Genomic DNA, 19,067 nt, shown 5'->3' with positions numbered 1-19,067 from the left:
CCATGTAACAGAGTGAGCGCCTGTTACTCGTCCCAGCTGCTGCCAACCTAGCAGTTCGAAAGCACATAAAAATGCAAGTAGAAAAATAGGGACCACTCTGGTGGGAAGATAACAGCGTTCCATGCACCTTTGGCATCTAGTCATGCTGGCCACGTGACCATGGAGACGTCTTCGGACAAACGCTGGCTCTTCGGCTTTGAAACAGAGATGAGCACCGGCCCCTAGAGTCGGAAACGACTAGCACGCATGTGCGGGGGAAACTACTTTTTACCTTAAGCAATTAAACCAGCTGGGATTGGTTTTTGAAGAAAATCTTTTCTGGAAAAGCAAGTCTATTCTCTTGCATACATAAATGGGTAATATTTTATTTATAGGATTCTTCTTATTTGGATTGTTTTTGCTATTCAAAGAAAAACAAAAATCACAGCTGAAAAATCCTAAAAAAATTTGGAAACTGGGGATGATTGTTACGAGATTCATTCAAGTAAATGATTATATATATATTTCAAACATGATTATGAAAAACTAAATTTAGTACACCATTTCTTTCATTGCTGGTGCAGGCCTTTTGCGCAAGAACAAAGGACTGTGGCTGTAGTTACAGGAATCATTAATTCAGTGTGCTTTCTTTAATCATGAAGCAATTATTAGCAGCTCTATTTTTATTTTTATTTTGTTGTTGTGGAAAGGATTTTCAAGAGGAAAGTATGGAGCATGGCCAGAGCATTGAAGAGGGACAGTGCTGTTTAGAAGTTAATAAGGCCAGAGCTACAAATGGCTATAAAATAAAATAATAAAATAAAGAACAAGGTGGTTGACAATTTTGCAGAATTTATCAGTTAATGTATGAAGACAAAGAAGTGGAAGAGGTTTAGAAAGGCCATCACAGTTTGAGAATATGGTAACTTTGGTGGAGAGGTTGGAAACACCCCCAGGCGAAGTGAAAAAAATATAACTTTCTGGTGCTAATGAATCCTTTTACATTTCTTGTCAAAGTTGAGTCAGTCACAGTAAAAATGAAAGGCTGCCTTTTAACGCCTCTTTTTATTTGAAGGGATGTCCAATATGTGGCTGTTCTGGCAGACGACCCTGCACCCAGTGCCATGGCCTCACGAGGGTATGTACTTCTAAGTCAGAGACGTGTCTTGCTTCATGTGGAAAGTTCCCTGAAGAAAAGGGTTTTTTTTTAAAAGAAAAAATAAAATATAAAATTGACGTCCTCAGAGCAGTTTGCAAATTGGGTTGCTACAAATAATAAAAAGCTAGGAGAAGCACTAATGAAAATATTATGGTTGAGAAGACTGCTAGCAGAAAGAGGACTTATCGAGTATCTGTTAATGGTATCTACTTACCATTATTTGAGGATATGTCCTCCCCACAAAGCCTCCATCTCGACAATAATCTCCTGGGGAGGCAGATGGAAGCCTGTTCCAGGCATTCCAGCATGGAGGGGAGTGTTTTTCACAGGGAATGGAAGAAGCTCTCCCAATTGGAAAGTTCATGGAGGTGCATGGTGGAAGTTTAAGGTGAGCTGATTAGGGTAAACATCTGCTTTATTACAACTGGCCCAGGAGTTCTATTTTTGGAGCTGCCTCCATCTGAGCAGTCCGGTGAGCGCATACCTCTGAAATTGACTGAAATTGTAATTAAAAGGACTAGGGTCTTATATTTCTGTAACATATGTGGTATGGCAGGAGTTTCCCAGTGACCTCCTCCCTTGCCCCTCACACGATGTTCTAGAATGAAACCTGGCACAGAAATAGCTTCAACACGGAACCACATTTTACATCTCCTTCCCTTTGAGATGATGGGTACTGATTTGCTGTAATTTGACACACGAATCAGGAAAGTGTTTCTCAGACTACCTAGTGCTCAGTAACAGGTTGACTGGTCAACCAGCCATTTTGAGAAACACAAGAGCACCCCACAGTTGGATGTGTTTCTCACACATCTTGAACTCCATCTGCAGGAAGACTTAACAGCAGCTTTATCTCAGCTGCACAAGTCCAGATGACCAGTTCTTCTGCAGTTAAGACTCTTAACGTTTTGTCACCTAGCAATAATTACTTTAATAGATCCTTTGGAGAAAATGTTTCAGTCGACTGCCTGGATCTTACAAAGACCAGCACAACATACAACCAATCTCTGTATAGGGATTGGTAGCTTTTCTTGTGGTTGGCGATAGTCATATTTTAGCTAGAAGAAATAACCAATCACTGCTCTTACAGTGTCATGCCTCCGGAAAACCTAGAGGATCTATTAAGCAATGGTTGCTACTGTTATAAATAGCACCTGGCTGCACAGTATGTTCAAAGATTTCAGTGTGAATTTATTTACAGAAAGAATGATGACTGTGATTGTTGGGCATTATACCAGCAGCTCAGGTTTTCTTATTTACTATTCTACCAACTGTTGAGAATGGAACTCTACAAAGTGATGACAGTTTCCATGGAAGGAAGAATTTTTAGAGGAAAGGAATTTCATAATGAGCATCTTTCTAAACACTTTCACAATCCTACCCAATTTTAAAGCCACTCTATATAGAGTGCTGTTTTTTCTAAGAGGAGCACAGAGGTCTGCTTTTGACTAATGAAAAAATGGTTGGTGGAAATCCTGTTAATTTAATGCTCTTCTATTTGATGTTATATGTCAACAGAAACAATGTTGGGTGTGTAATGGAACAGGATCCCAGTTCAGTAACCAGAGGTGTTCTACTTGTTCTGGAGTGGGAACAACCATGTACGTGAGTTAGTGCACTTCCTTTTTATTTGCAGTCTAGCCTTGAATGTGAGAAAATGATCGTGCTCACTTCTGTTCTGTAAATCACAGCTAGGTGATAACACTGTAAATAATCTGATAATGGAGTGTTCTACATGATTCCAGCCCTTTAAGCTAGACCCGGGGTCGGCAACCTGAAAAAGCAAAAGAGCCACTGGGAACTGGTTCCATCGCACATAAAAAAAGTGGGAGCCGTGCACGTGCATCTACGCACGCGCACACGCATAAAACAAAATGTTTTGTGCATGCGCAAAACGTTTTGTTTTTTGCGCATGCGCGTGTGTGGATACACGCACGTGGTTCCACTTTTTTTATGTGGACGCACCTGCACGCCAGCGGCGACGGGTCTCCGTGGTGACGGGTGCTGGGTTGCGGCGCCGCCTTCAGCCCGGGTGCCGCTGGAGCGAGCTAGACTGAGACTAGGAAACCAAAGTCATGATGCTAATTCTACTTTTATTGTAAGGTTACAGCAGTAAAATCATACAAGTCTGAATATACCTTCCCCTTTCCTCCCTTTATCTTTCTGAGAACTGGGATGGTCCTCTCTAAGATGCTTCATCGAATGACGTTTCTACCCTGGACTCAGATTTCTTTTATCTGGCCTTTGTTGTGGTTTTTCCTCCTATTCCTCGAGTTACTTCTTCGGCCCATTACACATGGATGTGTTCAAATATTGGCATAACATTTACATGGAGCCGTATTCAGCGTGTGGTCCTCAATGGAACTGCATCTACATGGAAGGAAGTGTGTAGTGGGGTGCCCCAGGGCTCTGTTCTGGGCCCAGTGCTCTTCAACATCTTCATCAACAATTTGGATGAGGGGATAGATGGGGAACTCATCAAATTTGCACACGACACCAAGCTGGCAGGAATAGCCAATACTCCAGAAGATAGGCTTAAAATACAGAAGGATCTGGACAGACTCGAACACTGGGCGCTATCTAACAAAATGAAATTCAATGGTGAAAAAAGTAAGGTTCTACATTTAGGCAGGAAAAATAAAATGCACAGATATAGTATAGGTGGTACCTTGCTCAGTAGTAGTAACTGTGAGAGGGATCTCGGAGTCCTAGTAGACAATCACTTCAATATGAGCCAGCAGTGTGCTGCAGCTGCCAAAAAAGCCAACACAGGGATAGAATCAAGATCAAGTGAAGTACTAATACCACTTTACAATGCTTTGGTAAGGCCACACCTGGAATACCGCATCCAGTTTTGGTCACCATGATCTAAAAAAGATGTCGAGACTCTAGAAAGGGTACAGAGAAGAGCAACAAAGATGATTAGGGGGCTGAAGGCTAAACCATATAGGGAACTGTTGCTGGAATTGGGTATGTGTAGTTTAACGAAGAGAAGAGTGAGGGGTGACCTGATAGCAGTGTTCCAATATCTCAGGGGCTACCACAAAGAAGAAGGAGTCAAGCTATTCTCCAAAGCACCTGAAAGCAGGACAAGAAGCAATGGATGGAAACTAGTCAAGGAGAGAAGCAACCTAGAACTAAGGAGAAACTTCCTGACAGTTAGAACAATTAACCAGTGGAACAACCTACCTCCAGAGGTGGTGAATACTCCAACACTGGAGGTTTTTAAGAAGAGACTGGACAGCCATTTGCCTGAAATGGTATAAGGTTTCCTGCCTGAGCAGGGTGTTGGACTAGATGACCTCCAAGGTCCCTTCCAACTTCTTCTTCTTCTTCTTCTTCTTCTTCTTCTTCTTCTTCTTCTTCTTCTTCTTCTTCTTCTTCTTCTTCTTCTTCTTCTTCTTCTTCTTCTTCCTCTTCTTCCTCTTCTTCCTCTTCTTCTTCTTCTTCTTCTTCTTCTTCTTCTTCTTCTTCTTCTTATTATTATTATTATTATTATTATTATTATTATTATTATTATTATTATTATTATTATTATTATTATTATTGTGGTGGTGGTGCAAGGGTTTGAATGCAGTATTGAAGGCTGACTATGCCCACAGCCAGGAATTCGATCTTGACTAGCTCGAGATTGACTCTCACTTTCATCCTTCTGAGGTTAGTAAAATGAGGACCTACAGCAGGGGTCGGCAACCTGAAAAAGTAAAAGAACCACTGGGAACCGGTTCCATCACACATAAAAAAAGTGGGAGCCGCGTGCGTGTGTCCACGCACGCGCATGCGCAAAAAACATTTTGCGCATGCGCAAAATGTTTCGTTTCTTGCGCGTGCGCAGACGCGTGCACGGTTGCCACTTTATGTGTGATGGAACCGGTTGCGTGGTGGCGACGGCCCGTTTGCAGAGCCGACATTAATCTGGCACCCAGTCAAACGGTCACCTCCTTATTGTGATGCCATCTTTCAACCACCCGCATAAAATTTTCTGGCAAAGCTTCCGTAATCTTAGAAATACAGGGAGAAAGAAAAGCAACACAGAGCGTGAGCTTTTTGTTTTTTCTTTACGAGAAAAGATCCTGTTGTTAGAGTGCTCTTTTCCCCACAACATAAAAGCTCAAACCTTACAAACTGGCAGCCCTCCTCCATTGCATCAGCTCTCCACACAGCCTAGTATTGTGCTGATTTAATTTAAAAGGTCCCTGAGAGTTCTGAGGAACTTGCTCCCCAACTTTGACGTTTTCCCATTTCGACAAAATGGCAGAACCCCACCCCTCTTCTTGGTGCCATTCAATGCTTTAATAACTATGAGAAAGGCAGAAATTTAGCACGATCAGCCCTCAAGCAGTGCTGGCTGCCCCAGTATTTCTGCCTCCCACGCAGCAGAAAGACCACAAGGGGTGAGACTGGGTGGAGGGGGGTGGCAGAGATACGACAAACCCTTGAAAGAAGCCCGATTCCGTTACCCGCCGCGATCGCAGCCTCGGTCACCGAAGCGTAGTGGCTTCTGGCCAAAATATTCAAAGTACCTGGAGCCTCTCTTTTCCTTTTATACACTTGTGCTTAACTGCCAATAAGACGCTGTGTGAACCAGAGAATTAAATTAAAAGTTCAATAAACACCGATCAATATTCGTGTAAATATTGAATCCATAAAACGATCTTCTCCTTAACTGTAGTTATACTGCAGGTATTCGTCCTTATCCTCCCGGGCAGAACGGAGAAGCGCGGTCGTTTTGCAGCTTTCCAGCCCAACTCACTTCTTCCCTCATAAAACCCAGGCAGGAAAGGCCGGCGCACTTCCCAGAGCCGCGCTCTTGACTCGCCAAAGGTTGCCGGGCGCCGAGCTCGCCGGCAGAATAAAGAAATCGTCTCTCCCTGTCTCACGTGTAAATAAATCATCAGCCTCACTTACGTGACCACCGGCTTGCTGGTCATTCAGGGAAATAATGGTTAATCGATGGCTAATCGATGGAGATGTGTAACGTATTAGTTTGCAGTCCTTCATCATCCTATTTTCTTCAATTGCCCCGGGGGGGTGTCGTCTGCGGTACTTACAGAATCGATGGTGGGGTTGGGTGGGGGGTGGGAATGGACAGAGATGACCAACCCGCGCAGAGAGCCCGTCAACCGGTGCTCTGAGGGAACGGGAGCGGGACGAGATCGGGCTTTTGCCCTTTGGCTGAAGGCTCTCGCCTCTAGTTGCAGACCTGGCAAACGGGGGATAGCCAGAAGTTGCGCAGAGGTGGGTGGGTGGGAAAAACGGGGCCCGCTACGAGTCGCTTCAAGGGAGTCGTGGCACTTTGGGGAAAGGCAACTTTTTTCCCCCGGCTCTGCAAACGAAAAGCACTGCGCGCCTGAGTCTCAGAGCACGCCTGAAAGGGAAGTGAGAATCCAGGCGACGGGGAGGCAGAGAGTGTGTGTGTGTGTGGGGGTGTGTGTTCATTCTCCCCATTTCTCACAACCAGGTCGCAAGGGGTTTTGCCCTCGTTGCCTGTGGACACGCAGGACAAGTCCTCCGCCCCAGCCACGCTCAAAAAAAAAAAGTTCCTCCTTAGCCTAGCGCCTCGGGAAACAGCATCGGCGGCAAAGATGAGCAAAGATGAGAGACGTTTCCCCTCACGTAAAACGCCTAGTGTTATACTGTGTTCCTTTCGGGGGGCAAGGGGGGGTGGAAGGAGGGGAAGGGGAATCCATTTTATTTTATTTTAAAGGAAATGTAAGCTTGTTTGTCATCAACATCACACCGCAACAAGCCTGACTGGCTTCTTTTAAGCCCCCGGCAGAGGGCCACAATCAATGCCTTAATCATGGCTTTTAGCATTTCCCTTGCAAATCCGCGCCATTTGGATTTGTCACCGGGCGCGTGGATGGTGCCAAAGACACCGCATTCAAGGCTTTCCAGGAAATAGTTGCAAGCTGAACAATAGTGCTTCAAAGCGTAGGGCGCTCACCACCACCACCCCGCGCACACACGCCCCCGCAGGTATAGAGAAGGTATGCGAGGGATACCGGCGTGCGCAGGCCCCAGTCAGTTTCCTTAGAAACTGGCAAGTTAATGAAGCTGTGGAGTTGATAAACCGAGTTTTTCACCGCTCTGACAGAGATAAACGCTCCGGGAAGGGTAAAGGAGGAGGACTGTGTGTGTATATACACTGTGAATGGTGTGTTAACAGCAGATTGGTATATACGTATTGCTCCCCAGATGTGGAATTGATGACTGTTATATGTAGGCCTTTCTATCTGCCTAGAGAAATTACTGTGGTAATTATTATAGCTGTTTATATTCCACCTGATGCCAATGTCAACATGGCACTTTCTAAGCTGTATGACATCATCACCAGGCAGCAGCAAACTCACCCAGAGGGCGCTCTTGTCGTGGCTGGGGACTTCAATCAAGCTTGTCTGAAGACAGTTCTCCCTAAGTTTGTACAGTATGTGCAAGTTTCCACCAGAGGGAAGAACACTTTGGACCACGTGTATTCCAATCTTAAGCAGGCATACAGAGCTTTTCCTCTTCCCCACCTGGGTACATCTGACCATCTTTCACTCCTGTTGTGCCCAAAGTATGTTCCTCTCAGGAAAAGGACTCAGGCAGTCACAAAAAGGGTCAGAACCTGGCCAGTGGGTGCTCTCAGTCAGTTGCAGGACTGCTTTGAAACCACTGACTGGAGTGTATTTGAAGAACAAGATCTAAATTCATATACAGATGGCGTACTTTCTTATATTAGAACATGCACGGACAGTGTAACAACGGATAAGTGCATTAGAGTTTATGGGAACTGTAAACCCTGGATGACTGCAGAGATACGAACACTCGTGAGAGCCCGGGATTCTGCCTTTAAGGCGGGGGACAGGGACAGATACAGAGAGGCCAGGGCAAATCTCAGAAGAGGCATTAGGATGGCAAAACAACAATACAAACAAAAGGTGGAGAACCATTTAGCGAACAACGATCCGAGGCAAGTATGGCAGGGACTGCAGCACTTAACCAACTATAAGGGCAGCACGAGGAGCATGGCAAACACCGATGCCTTGTTGGCTGAGGAGCTGAATATCTTCTTCGCCCGCTACAAGGTTAAAAGACCAGACCCCGTAGCCTCTGCTGGCCGGCCTTCTGACTCTCAGCCACTCACCCTGTGTGAACACCAAGTGAGAGCTGTATTAAAGGCTGTGAATCCCAGCAAAGCCGCAGGCCCAGATGGGGTGCTGGGGATAGTGGTCAGGAATTGTGCCGATCAATTAGCAGGGGTCCTGACAAGGATTTTTAACATCTCCTTGCAAACGGCATGTGTACCATCATGCTTGAAGGCAGCTACCATTGTCCCAGTCCCCAAGAAAACTGCAGTTGAGTGCCTGAATGACAACAGACCTATTGCATTAACGTCTGTAGTCATGAAATGCTTCGAAAGATTGGTTCTCCAACATCTTAGGACATGCCTCCCACTGGACTTTGATAAACATCAATTTGCCTACTGGGGAAATAGGTCGACAGACGATGCCATAGCTACTGCTTTACACTCTGTAGCAAGTCATCTCGAGAAACCTGAAAGCTACGTCAGGATGCTTTTTGTTGACTACAGCTCGGCTTTTAACACCATTTTGCCGAGCATTTTCATCGAGAAGCTGACTGACCTGAAATTCTCCCCCGCTATCTGCGATTGGATTCAAGACTTTCTTAGGGATCGGGTACAAACAGTGAGGGTCGGGTCTGCTTTGTCCACCCCCCTGAAGCTTTGCACCGGCATGCCACAGGGCTGTGTGCTTAGCCCCTACCTGTACTCTTTATACACTTATGATTGTGTATCATCTGACCCATCCACTGCGATAATCAAGTTCGCAGATGATACAAATGTGGTGGGTCTTATTACAGGTGGGGATGAGACAGCATATAGGGCGGAGGTACAAAAACTATCCATATGGTGTAGTAACAACAACTTGCACCTAAACATCAGCAAGACGAAAGAGATGGTGTTAGACTTCCGGAGAAAAAAAGAGGAACCTGCCCCACTTTACATCGGGGAGGACTGTGTAGAGAGAGTTCCCTCCTTTAAATTTCTGGGAGTCTACCTCTGTGAAGATCTGACCTGGAAAGTTAACACAACCCAGGTGGCTAGAAAGGCCCAACAGAGGCTTCACTTTCTTAGGATCTTGCGGAAGAACAGGGTAGAACAACAGCTAATGACCCTCTTTTACCGGTCTACCATAGAGAGCGTCCTCTCATATGGTATTGTGGTTTGGTATGCCGGTCTGACAGCCGCGGATAGGAAAGTATTACAGAGGGTAATGAGCACAGCACAAGACATTGTGGGCTGTTCCCTGATACCACTGGATGACATCGCCAGGGCTCGTTGCCTTGGAAGAGTGAGGAAGATTCTCAGGGATGACTCACACCCTGGACGGTATCTCTTTACTCTCCTACCATCCGGTAGGAGATATAGGAATATAGCCAGCCGTACCAACAGGCTGAAGAACAGCTTTTATCCGTGGGCTGTTAGGCTTTTGAATGGGATATAATCTTATGCAGAGTTGACTTGGGAGGCCGGTGTGTGGTGTAGTTGGTTCACATAGTGTGAGGGATGGAGGGTTTGTTGTCACTGTGTGTTGGGGGGAGAGAGCACAGGGGGAGGCTCAGCTAATCTCAATGTACACATGTTGTACTTTGACAATAAAGGTTTATTATTATTTATTATTATGTGTGCTCTGCAATATGTAGAATTTAGTAACGGGCCGCGGCAAGTTTCCATTCGGAGAGGTTCATGTGCACCTCTCCAAAGGTTTGGAGAGCTGCGCGTGCACCTCCACACGTTTGGAGAGGTGCGCGCGCGGCACCACCCGTTTATAGACCTGTCGCGCCCCGTTTGCAGAGCTACTGCCTGAAGGCGGCAGCTCTGCAAACGGGCCGCAGCAGCTTTCCCAATGAGCGGCGCCACTGCCCGTTCGGGCAGAGGTGCGCGTGCACCTCTCCAAAGTTTTGGAGAGGTGCATGCACCCCTCCGCCCATTTGGAGAGGTGCGCGCACACCTCTCGGAACGGGCAGTGGCGCCGTCCATCAGGAAAGCTGCCGTGGCCTGTTTGCAGACTGCCGTCTTCCTCTGAAGGCGGCAGCTCTGCAAACGGGCCGCAGCTGCTTTCCCAATGAGCGGCACCACTGCCCATTCGGGTTGAGCACGCGCACCTCCGCCCGTTCGAAGAGGTGCGCACGCACCTCCGCCCATTCGAAGAGGTGCACACGCACCACCGCCCGTTCGAAGAGGTGCGTGCGCACCACCGCCCGTACGAAGAGGTGCGCGTGCACCGGGCGACTGGGAGCCGCAAAAGACGGCTCAAAGAGCCGCATGCGGCTCCAGAGCCATGGGTTGCCGACCCGTGTCCTAGAGAGTGTTTGGGCCAATATGGTCACATTTGTAAACCACTCAGAGTGCTGTAAAGCACTATGGAGCAGTATATAAGTCTAAACGCTATTGCTATTGCTACATCATCATCATTCTAGCCATTGTTTATCCATTGCAGGATGGAGGCCTCTTCCGCATTTTTCCAATCAGTAAGGTCTTGAGCTTTCTTTTACCAACTGGGCCCACAATACTTGCTGATGTTGTTGATCCATCTTGTTTTAGGTCTCTTTTGTAGACATAAAACAAGATTAGATTAGAATAACAGTTGGAAGGGACCTTGTAGGTCATATAGTCCAACCCCCTTGCCCCCACCCAAGCAGGAGACCTTACACCATTTCTGACAGTTGGCAGTCCAGTCTCTTTATGAAAGCTTCCAGTGATGAAGCTCCCACAACATCTGAAGGCAAAATGTTCTATTGGTTGATTGTTGCTACACATTGACTACTATTGCTATGTGAGGCAACATATAACTTCATTTTGTGCAGTTGCCTCATCCCCAATCACTGAAGCACCACTTTATCTTGGTGGGTCCAGTTGAAAGCCCTGACGTGGGCCACGTCACCTGGCTGCTTTGCTTCAGCAGAGCTGTCTTCTCTGCATGTGCAGGCATTTGGTACATACTGTCTAGGACAGAGGTAGGCAACCTTGGCTCTTTTATGACTGTGGACTTCAACTCCCAGAATTCCTGGTCTAGAAGGAGAGTTTGCGTTGCTCTGTGGAACTGTATTGGAGAGGCCTCATTCAAAGCAACAAGTCCTTATGAGTCTTTGCATGGACCTCCTGAATAGGCATACATGCAAAACAGGTTATTTGTCTGTCACATCATTATGTGGACTTGGAAGCAATAGACAAGCAGCCTCCTGGTTTCAGATCTCACTTTTAATTTGAACTTACTAAGACTGCCTAATAGACTTTAGGTGCAAAATAAGAGGAAGCATCATTTTGAATGTCCTTAGAGAAATGAGAACACGTTTTAGGGAAATAGCAATAGAAATGCTAATGTTATTTTTATTGAAAGAACTGGAATCCTGTGCTAATTGAAATGAAGTTTGAAAAGCAGCCCTATCATTTTGATATGCAGCTGTCTGAGAAACCAGAAAGGGGAAAAAATGTCTGTTTTGTTCTGCTCTGCATTTCAAAGAAATATTTGGTGACTTTCCACATCAGCGCGGAAATTGAACATATCTCGTGAATTAAGAAGAGATCCTTGCTTGAATTGTGTGTCTTCTCCAGTTACAGTATGTTTGCGCCTTATAAACAAGCATGGAAGCCATCATGTGAGCTATGATGAGCAGCCCCTCTTGTTCTTTAAAGTTGCACTGGAGTTATCGATGCAGAGCTAGTCTCCATGAGTATAATGCAATTTTCTACAGCCAGAAGTCCTTGCATGTAGATTTGTCCAGTATGAAGGCTTATGGGTTTGTTGGGATCCTTAAAGTAAGGGTGTTTTTAGTCTCCCTCTCCCCAGTGGCACAGGGAAAGAGGAGGACAGCCTCTGGACCAGAATTTATGGAATATATAAAGACGACAGATAAATGATGTTCTGGAATCTTATGTCATCGACATACTTATAGTATTTGCTATATAGGATTCCAAAGTGGAACAAAACGGATGGAAAAATGTATTTATACAACATATAGGGAGATTTATTTATTTATTAAATTCATACGCCATTCCTCTTGCTAGCCATAGCGACTCTGGGCAGCTTACCATGCAATAAAAATAGAAATATATATATATAATAGGAAGAATTAAAATTACAAGAACTTGCATGGAGCAAGGGTGGTGCTTTCTCTGTCACCTCCATCCTAAAACTTTCCAAATGGATCCCCATGCCAACTGGGTGGGCCAAGTCTTAAGGCCACCCCTTTGGAAACCAGATGTATCAGATTAGACCAGAGCTCCCCAACCCCCAGTCTGTGGACTGGCACTGGGCCACAGCATGCCAGAAACTGGGCCATGCAAACAAGTGAAGCCCCATCCATGGGATGCAGGTAGCACACGAAACCATGCCCCCTGTGGTCTGTGAAAAAAACTTTCCCCCCCAGGACCGGTCCCTGGTGCCTAAAAGGTTGGGGGCCTCTGCATTAAACTACACCTCCAGTGGTAAGGGGGGGGCATGACAGAAAAGGCACTTCTTCTAGATCCCCCAACTGAAATTCCTTGGCTGACAGGGTTCACAGTAGGCCTTTTCTACTGGAATGTGTTGGGTGGGCCAGTCCCATTGAACAAGATGGTTCTTCAGATAACCTGGCCCCATCCAATAAAGGACTTTAAAGGCGGTAACCAACATTTTGACTTGGACCTAGAAGCAGATCGGCAAGCAGTGCAGCTTGAGTAACAATGGTGCTATTTCAGGCACCTCTAGAACTGTCTGCGCCACTGTATTCTGAACCAGTTGTAGCTTCTGAATACTCTTAAAGGGTAGCCCCATATAGAGCACATTGCAGTAGTCCAGATAAAAGATGATCAGGGTATGAGTGTCTTAAATGTGGGGCCTCACAATCCAGGAAATGGTGCGACTGGTGCACAGCATGAAGCTGCACAAAGGTTCTCCTATCCACGACTGCCACCTGCTCCTTGAGCAGGAGTTGTGAGTCTAGAACAGATATGTCAAATTTTCAACGTCACGTGATGTCGTGCAACGTATCAGGACTCTTTTGCCATTGCCGGCAATGGGGTGGGCGCGGCTTCCACGTGACGCGTCTGGCCCACTGGCCAGCAGTTTAACACCTCTGATCTAGAAGGAACCCCAGATTGTGCACCGGATCTGTCTGGGGTAGTATAACCTCATGCAGATCTAAAGATGGTAAACCTCTGGATCCCAATACATGAAAGAAAGTTACATAAAAGAAAGAAAGGAAACACCAGCCTTTATCAGAGACCTCTTAAATTTGTGTGTGAGTGTGTATTTGTGTGTGTGTAGGAAAAAGGCTTTTTGTATGTAGCGCGTTAGATTATTAACAAAAACCCACGTGTGCTGTAGTGTCTGTGATGCACTTAGTATCCACTGATCTCCGTGGTTTTTTTTAAATTAGTAAAATTACATGAAATAGCCTAATGTTGCATAGTTTCTTAGTTGTCTTATAAAACTCATGAGTTTTCAGCCAAAATTAAATTGTTTTCAATTTGATTTAATTTTTCCCATAATTACTGTTTGATACCTGTGATGGTATGCAGTATCACCCGCCCCCAAAGTCTGCTAATCCCTGAGTTTCCCAGTTGGTAACAGTGATCACAGTTAGAAATTCCTGTCTGGAATAGTCAATGTTGAGTTGCTAACTAAAAGTTTTACTTTTAGTCTGGTAGATATTAATCTACCAGATCCAGCAGATGGCACCATTTACCCAGCAGAAAAGCTGAACAAAAAGGGAGCTGAATTTATTTACTGTAGTTCTTGAATTCCCATAGTTCTACCCATAAAGGAAGAAATTGCTATTATTTTTAATATCTGAGTCATTGGTAAAAAAAGTAAGAAGGAACTTAAATAAACAAAATGACATTTTAGACATTTAAAAGTCTTCTTTTGCCAATTCTGATTATTTTTCCTGTCTATCATTCATTTGTGAAACCCAGAGACTTCTAGGCTTCTTGATTCATAAATAAAATTGTATATCAACCCATTTTATTCCATGTAGCTGCTGGGATTAATTGTAGTAAGTTTGTTGCTAGAATAGATGAAGAAATATATTACATTATCATCATCATCATCATCATTATTATTATTGTTGTTATATTTTTATCCATATCAAAATGGAATTCCCCAGGGTACATTACAAAAGTTATATAAAATTTGAAATACAATAAATAATATTAAATAGTACAGAAAATGCATAATATAAATCACCATCCTATACTAATGTTGGCAGGTGCTTAACAAAATTGGTTCAGTGCTGAAAATGTACTTTGAAGAGAAAAAAATAATCAGGAAACTTCAAGTACAAAGACTTATTTCTCTTTCCAAGGATTCAGGGCAGTGACCAGGAAAGTGATGTAAGGTCACTAATGTGGTATGATGGTTTAGTTGTCAGGCTGCAATTAAGAGATCCTGGTTGAATTGTGCACTCACCGCTCTCTGGATAATTTTGAGCTAAAGGTAATCCTTGACTTACAACAGTTCATTTAGTGACTGCTCAGAGTTACAACGGCACTGGAAAAAGTGACTTATGACCGTTTTTCACACGACCTTTGCAGCATCACCATGGTTACGTGATCAAAATTCAGACACTTGGCAAGTGACTTGTATTTATGATGGTTGCAGGGTCCCACTGTCTTGTGATCACCTTTTGAGACCTTCTGACAAGCAAAGTCAGTGAGGAAGCCTAACAACTGTGTTAGTAACTTAGCAATTGCAGTGGCAAGAAAAGTCGTAAAATGGAACAAAATTAACACCTCTCTCACTTAGCAAAAGAAATTTTGGCCTCAATTGTGGTCCTAAGTCAAGGACTACCTGTACTGTCTCTTAGCTTGTTGTGAGCATAAAATGAGGTGACACACACAGGAACGACCTTTGAATTCCCAGAGGAAAGTAAGTAAAAAGAAATAGTCTTTTAGCAAAATTGACTCTGGTGACTTTCTTGGCAAGACTATAGAAGGCCCCAGAGAAAAGATAGGAAATAAATGTAATTATTGATACAGTAATGTTTCTTTGTCCCATCCACACATACCTGCACATTCCACATGTGCCTGTCAGCCACCCAATCTGTCCAGGGGATCATCATCCTCCTTATTAGGAAAATGACTTCAGTAATGTGGTGAAAGTCTTGAAATAGAGGAGATTCACCAGCCATTTTATAGCACTAGACCAGGGGTAGGCAACCTTGGGTCTTTTATGACTCGTGGACTTCAACTCCCAGAATGGCTGACTCAGGAATTTTGGGAGTTGAAGTCCACGAGTCATAAAAGACCCAAGGTTGCCTACCCCTGCACTAGACCTTTCGCAGGTTGTATAATCCAAACTCATCCTGGCTATTTTAAACTGCTTTTGCCAAAGCTGCTAAGAAAATTTATTCAGCTTTTGGGATGGTTTCATTTGTTGAGTCGTTTTGACCTCGTTCTATGAAGAAAATTAATTGTAGGCCATCTGAGAGAAAAGTATCCCAAGGAAAACATGCTGAAATTGAACAGGCATATCTCCTTTTCCTGCTTATTTGTGGTGCATTTTTTTGGGGGGGGAATTTAAATGCAAAACAATTTGTGTTCCTCACAAGAATTCTGTACAGGGGTCTTCCCACCTCTTTAAAAGCAATCTTTTTGGTTCAGTGGCTCCTCTTAGAATCTAAAAATTAAGTGTGGGGGGGGGGATTCTCTGAAATTGGCAGGGAAAGATGGAAAGAGAAATTAACTTCCTCTAGTGGCCTAGTTAAGTAAATTATTGTAGAAGAGGATGGGATGAAACTACATTAAAAGAAATAAACTGAAGTTTCTTTAAGGAAGTGGTAGTGGGTTTTAAGCCAAGGTGTTAAGAACTTCAAAGATTTCTTGTTAGATTTCTCCATCCTTAACTGCTGCATGGATCACGATGTTATTTCCATTCTCTGAAAATGTCTTCTTATCTCATTTCCTTTATAGGTGCAATGCCTGTTCTGGCTTGGGGACAACTGCTTGTACAGACTGTGGAGGAACAGGACAGTTGCTGACCTACATTGAGCTGCAAGTTGAATGGCAAGTTCTGCCAGCCTATAGACTGAAGAACAACCTTTCTCGTTTCTCACAGTGGCCCACAGATTCCCCTGGGAGTTTCCAAGTAGGAGACAGAGGCTGTTCTCCATGTCCCTCTTCCTTGCCTAACTGGTGTTTGGATCCAGACTGTTCCCAGCCCTGAAGTAACATGGTGGCATCAAGTCTGGTAGTCTTTCATAGACCTGTCCTGAAAGAACTTTTTGATCCACTTTCAGAGACATCCAATTTACAAGCCATATTTATGCAGTCTCATTGGTTTACTTATATTTTACAAAGAGAAGAAAAAAGAGAAATACATAGGAATTACAGATTATAGATACAACTTAGAAATGTTTCTACAGCAAAATGAAGTAAAATTAAAAGAAGGGAAAAACCATTCCATTGGAAGAAACATTTCACTTTTATTTTTTTATGTTTACTAGGATAAAAAAAATAAAGATTGTTTCACAACAGTTGTAGGTTTTATCACTTTCAAAACTATTATATTACATTAAACTATTACTAAAATAAAAAAACCAATAGGTTAATTGTGAGCTAGTTTAATCTTTGATATCTATGTAACATATGTAATCATAGTACAGGTTAAAACTTTTAACTCTAAGAGGACCAAAGTTTTGAATGTGACAGCAAGCTGTGTATAAAATTGTATTCCATGAACATTATCTAAGTTAGATTAAAACAAAAGGCTTGTTTTTCATGTATGAAGTTATTTGGGCTGTTGATGAATACTCCCGTAATTTAAGCTGTCATTCCTCTAACGAAGAATTTTAATGTGACCATTTGGAATTTTCTGAAGCCTGTACAAATGCTTGGTGGAAGATCTCCAATTCATTTCAAAAATAGTTTAAATAGTTAAATCTTGAAAATTGGGCTTGCAATCTTTTGTCACTTAATTTGGCAGTATAAGACTAGATTATGGCATTGGCCTGTATTTCAGAGCTACCATTAACCATCATTTTAGAAGCAATGTTGGTTTTTCACTTTATTTTATCTTCTTTTTGACATAATACCAAATAATCACGTGCCTGCCTCATTGTTGATATACATTAGAGGCTTCAGCAGACAATTGACTGTTATTCTTCCTGATACTGAGTTTTTCTGAATCTGTTTTGCTGTGAAAATAGAGCATGCTCCAGAGGTGTTCTTTGTAAATGGTGTTGTTTGCCTTCACAGGAAAAATAACGTATTTGAATTTGTGGTGGATGAAAGAACTGGGTTTCCTACTGAACTCTTCAAAGCAGTTAAAGGGAAGAAGCTGTTTGTGGATGAGCAATACATGGTAATGAAATACTTTTGGCAGAAACGCAGGGCTTGCCCGGTGGCAGGACTGAAAAAAGCAATTTGAATGCATGCATTTATGCACTTATGCATGCGTGAATGTATGCATGTGCATGTTGCACAAAAGGGCAACGTATAACAATTACAAATGGCACAGTATAAATACAAGTAGTCCTCATTTATGACTGATTGCTTAGAAGCTGTTCAAAGTTATAATGGACCCCTCGGAAAAGGTACTTAGTTCCAAAATTCTGATGGCAAAAGTTCCCCGCCCCCATTAAGTGACCGCATTTCAGGAAGTCAGCAACTGGCCCATTTACGACTGTTTGCAGTGTCCCGAAGTTATGTAACCATGATTTATAATTTAAAAGATTTTTGCTGAAAATTGGCATTTAGTTAAGTTTTTTTTTTGCAAAAATGCTGCAGAGCAAAAAATGTGTTCACTTAACAAGTGTGGCATTTGCTTAATGACGGCTGGAAAAAAAGGGTCATAAAACTGGGTCAGTTATGTGAGGATCCACTTTATGATGGCCATGACTTACAACAATAAAAGGCAAGATCTGTTAAGGTCATCAGTCAAGAACTTATGAAACATCCTCCCTCTGGAGATCAGGATGGCTTTGACCTTGCTGGACTTCTGTAAGGCCTTCAGACTTGATTCTCTGCCCAAGCCTGCCTTCCCGAGTTTGTGCAGAGGCCTGTTTGTTAGTTATATTAGTAGTTTGGGCTATGATGTTTCTTGGCTGCTGTGTACTTTATTTTTTTTATAATGTGTAAAGGTAAAGGTTCCCCCGCACATGCGTGCTAGTCATTTCCAACTCTAGGGGCTGGTGCTCATCTCCGTTTCAAAGCCGACGAGCCAGCGCTTGTCTGAGGACGTCTCTGTGGTCATGTGGCCAGCATGACTAGACACCAAAGGCACATGGAACGCTGTTACCTTCCCACCGTAGTGGTCCCTATTTTTCTACTTGCATTTTTACGTGCTTTCGAACTGCTAGGTTGGCAGAAGCTGGGACGAGTAACAGGCGCTCACTCTGTTACGCAGCACTCGGGATTCGACCCACCAAACTGCCGACCTTCTGATCGACAAGTTCAGCATCCTAACCCACTGAGCCACCGTGTCCCTTATATAATGTGTATATACATAATATAAATATAAATAAATATAAACTATTTCAATTTTGTTCACTTCTCAGAGCCACATGTTGAGATGGGCAGTCATATAAATTCAATGAATGAATGAATGAAAAATAAATAAATAAATCGTGGCAATATATCTTCTTTCAGTCATGGATCTATCCAGTAGTGGATGGAAACTTATCAGAGAGAGAACCAATCTAGAAATAAGGAGAAATTTCCTAACACTGAGAACAATCAATCAGTGGAATGGCTTGCCTTCAGAAGTTGTCAGTGTTCCAACAATGGAAGTTTTTTAAGAGTTTGGAGAGCCATTTGTCCAGAATGATTGAGAATCTCCTGCTTGGGCAGGGTCCCTTCCAACTCTGTTATTTAATATTCTACATATCTTCATGAACGTTGTTTGTGTAGATCCAGCCCACTATTTAGTACATCCTTCTCTAG

At 43.5% G+C, this 19,067-nt stretch overlaps 1 protein-coding gene across 3 annotated transcripts in view; it reads left to right on the top strand.

Moving 5' to 3' along the window:
• The window catches only part of LOC310635863 (protein SSUH2 homolog), a 47,113-nt gene that overhangs the window by 24,450 nt on the left and 3,596 nt on the right, over nucleotides 1-19,067 (top strand). For all 3 annotated transcript variants that reach the window (XM_083355187.1, XM_083355188.1, XM_083355189.1), the window contains 4 exons: nucleotides 1,055-1,117; nucleotides 2,657-2,739; nucleotides 16,098-16,190; nucleotides 17,382-17,487. In XM_083355187.1, the coding sequence (XP_083211313.1) occupies nucleotides 1,055-1,117; nucleotides 2,657-2,739; nucleotides 16,098-16,190; nucleotides 17,382-17,487 (345 nt within the window). The remainder of the gene's footprint in view (nucleotides 1-1,054; nucleotides 1,118-2,656; nucleotides 2,740-16,097; nucleotides 16,191-17,381; nucleotides 17,488-19,067) is intronic.

Source organism: Vipera ursinii (genome assembly GCF_947247035.1).
Source record: "Vipera ursinii genome assembly, chromosome: 2".
Lineage (NCBI taxonomy): Eukaryota > Metazoa > Chordata > Lepidosauria > Squamata > Viperidae > Vipera > Vipera ursinii.
This window is presented reverse-complemented; position numbering and strand designations above follow the sequence as displayed.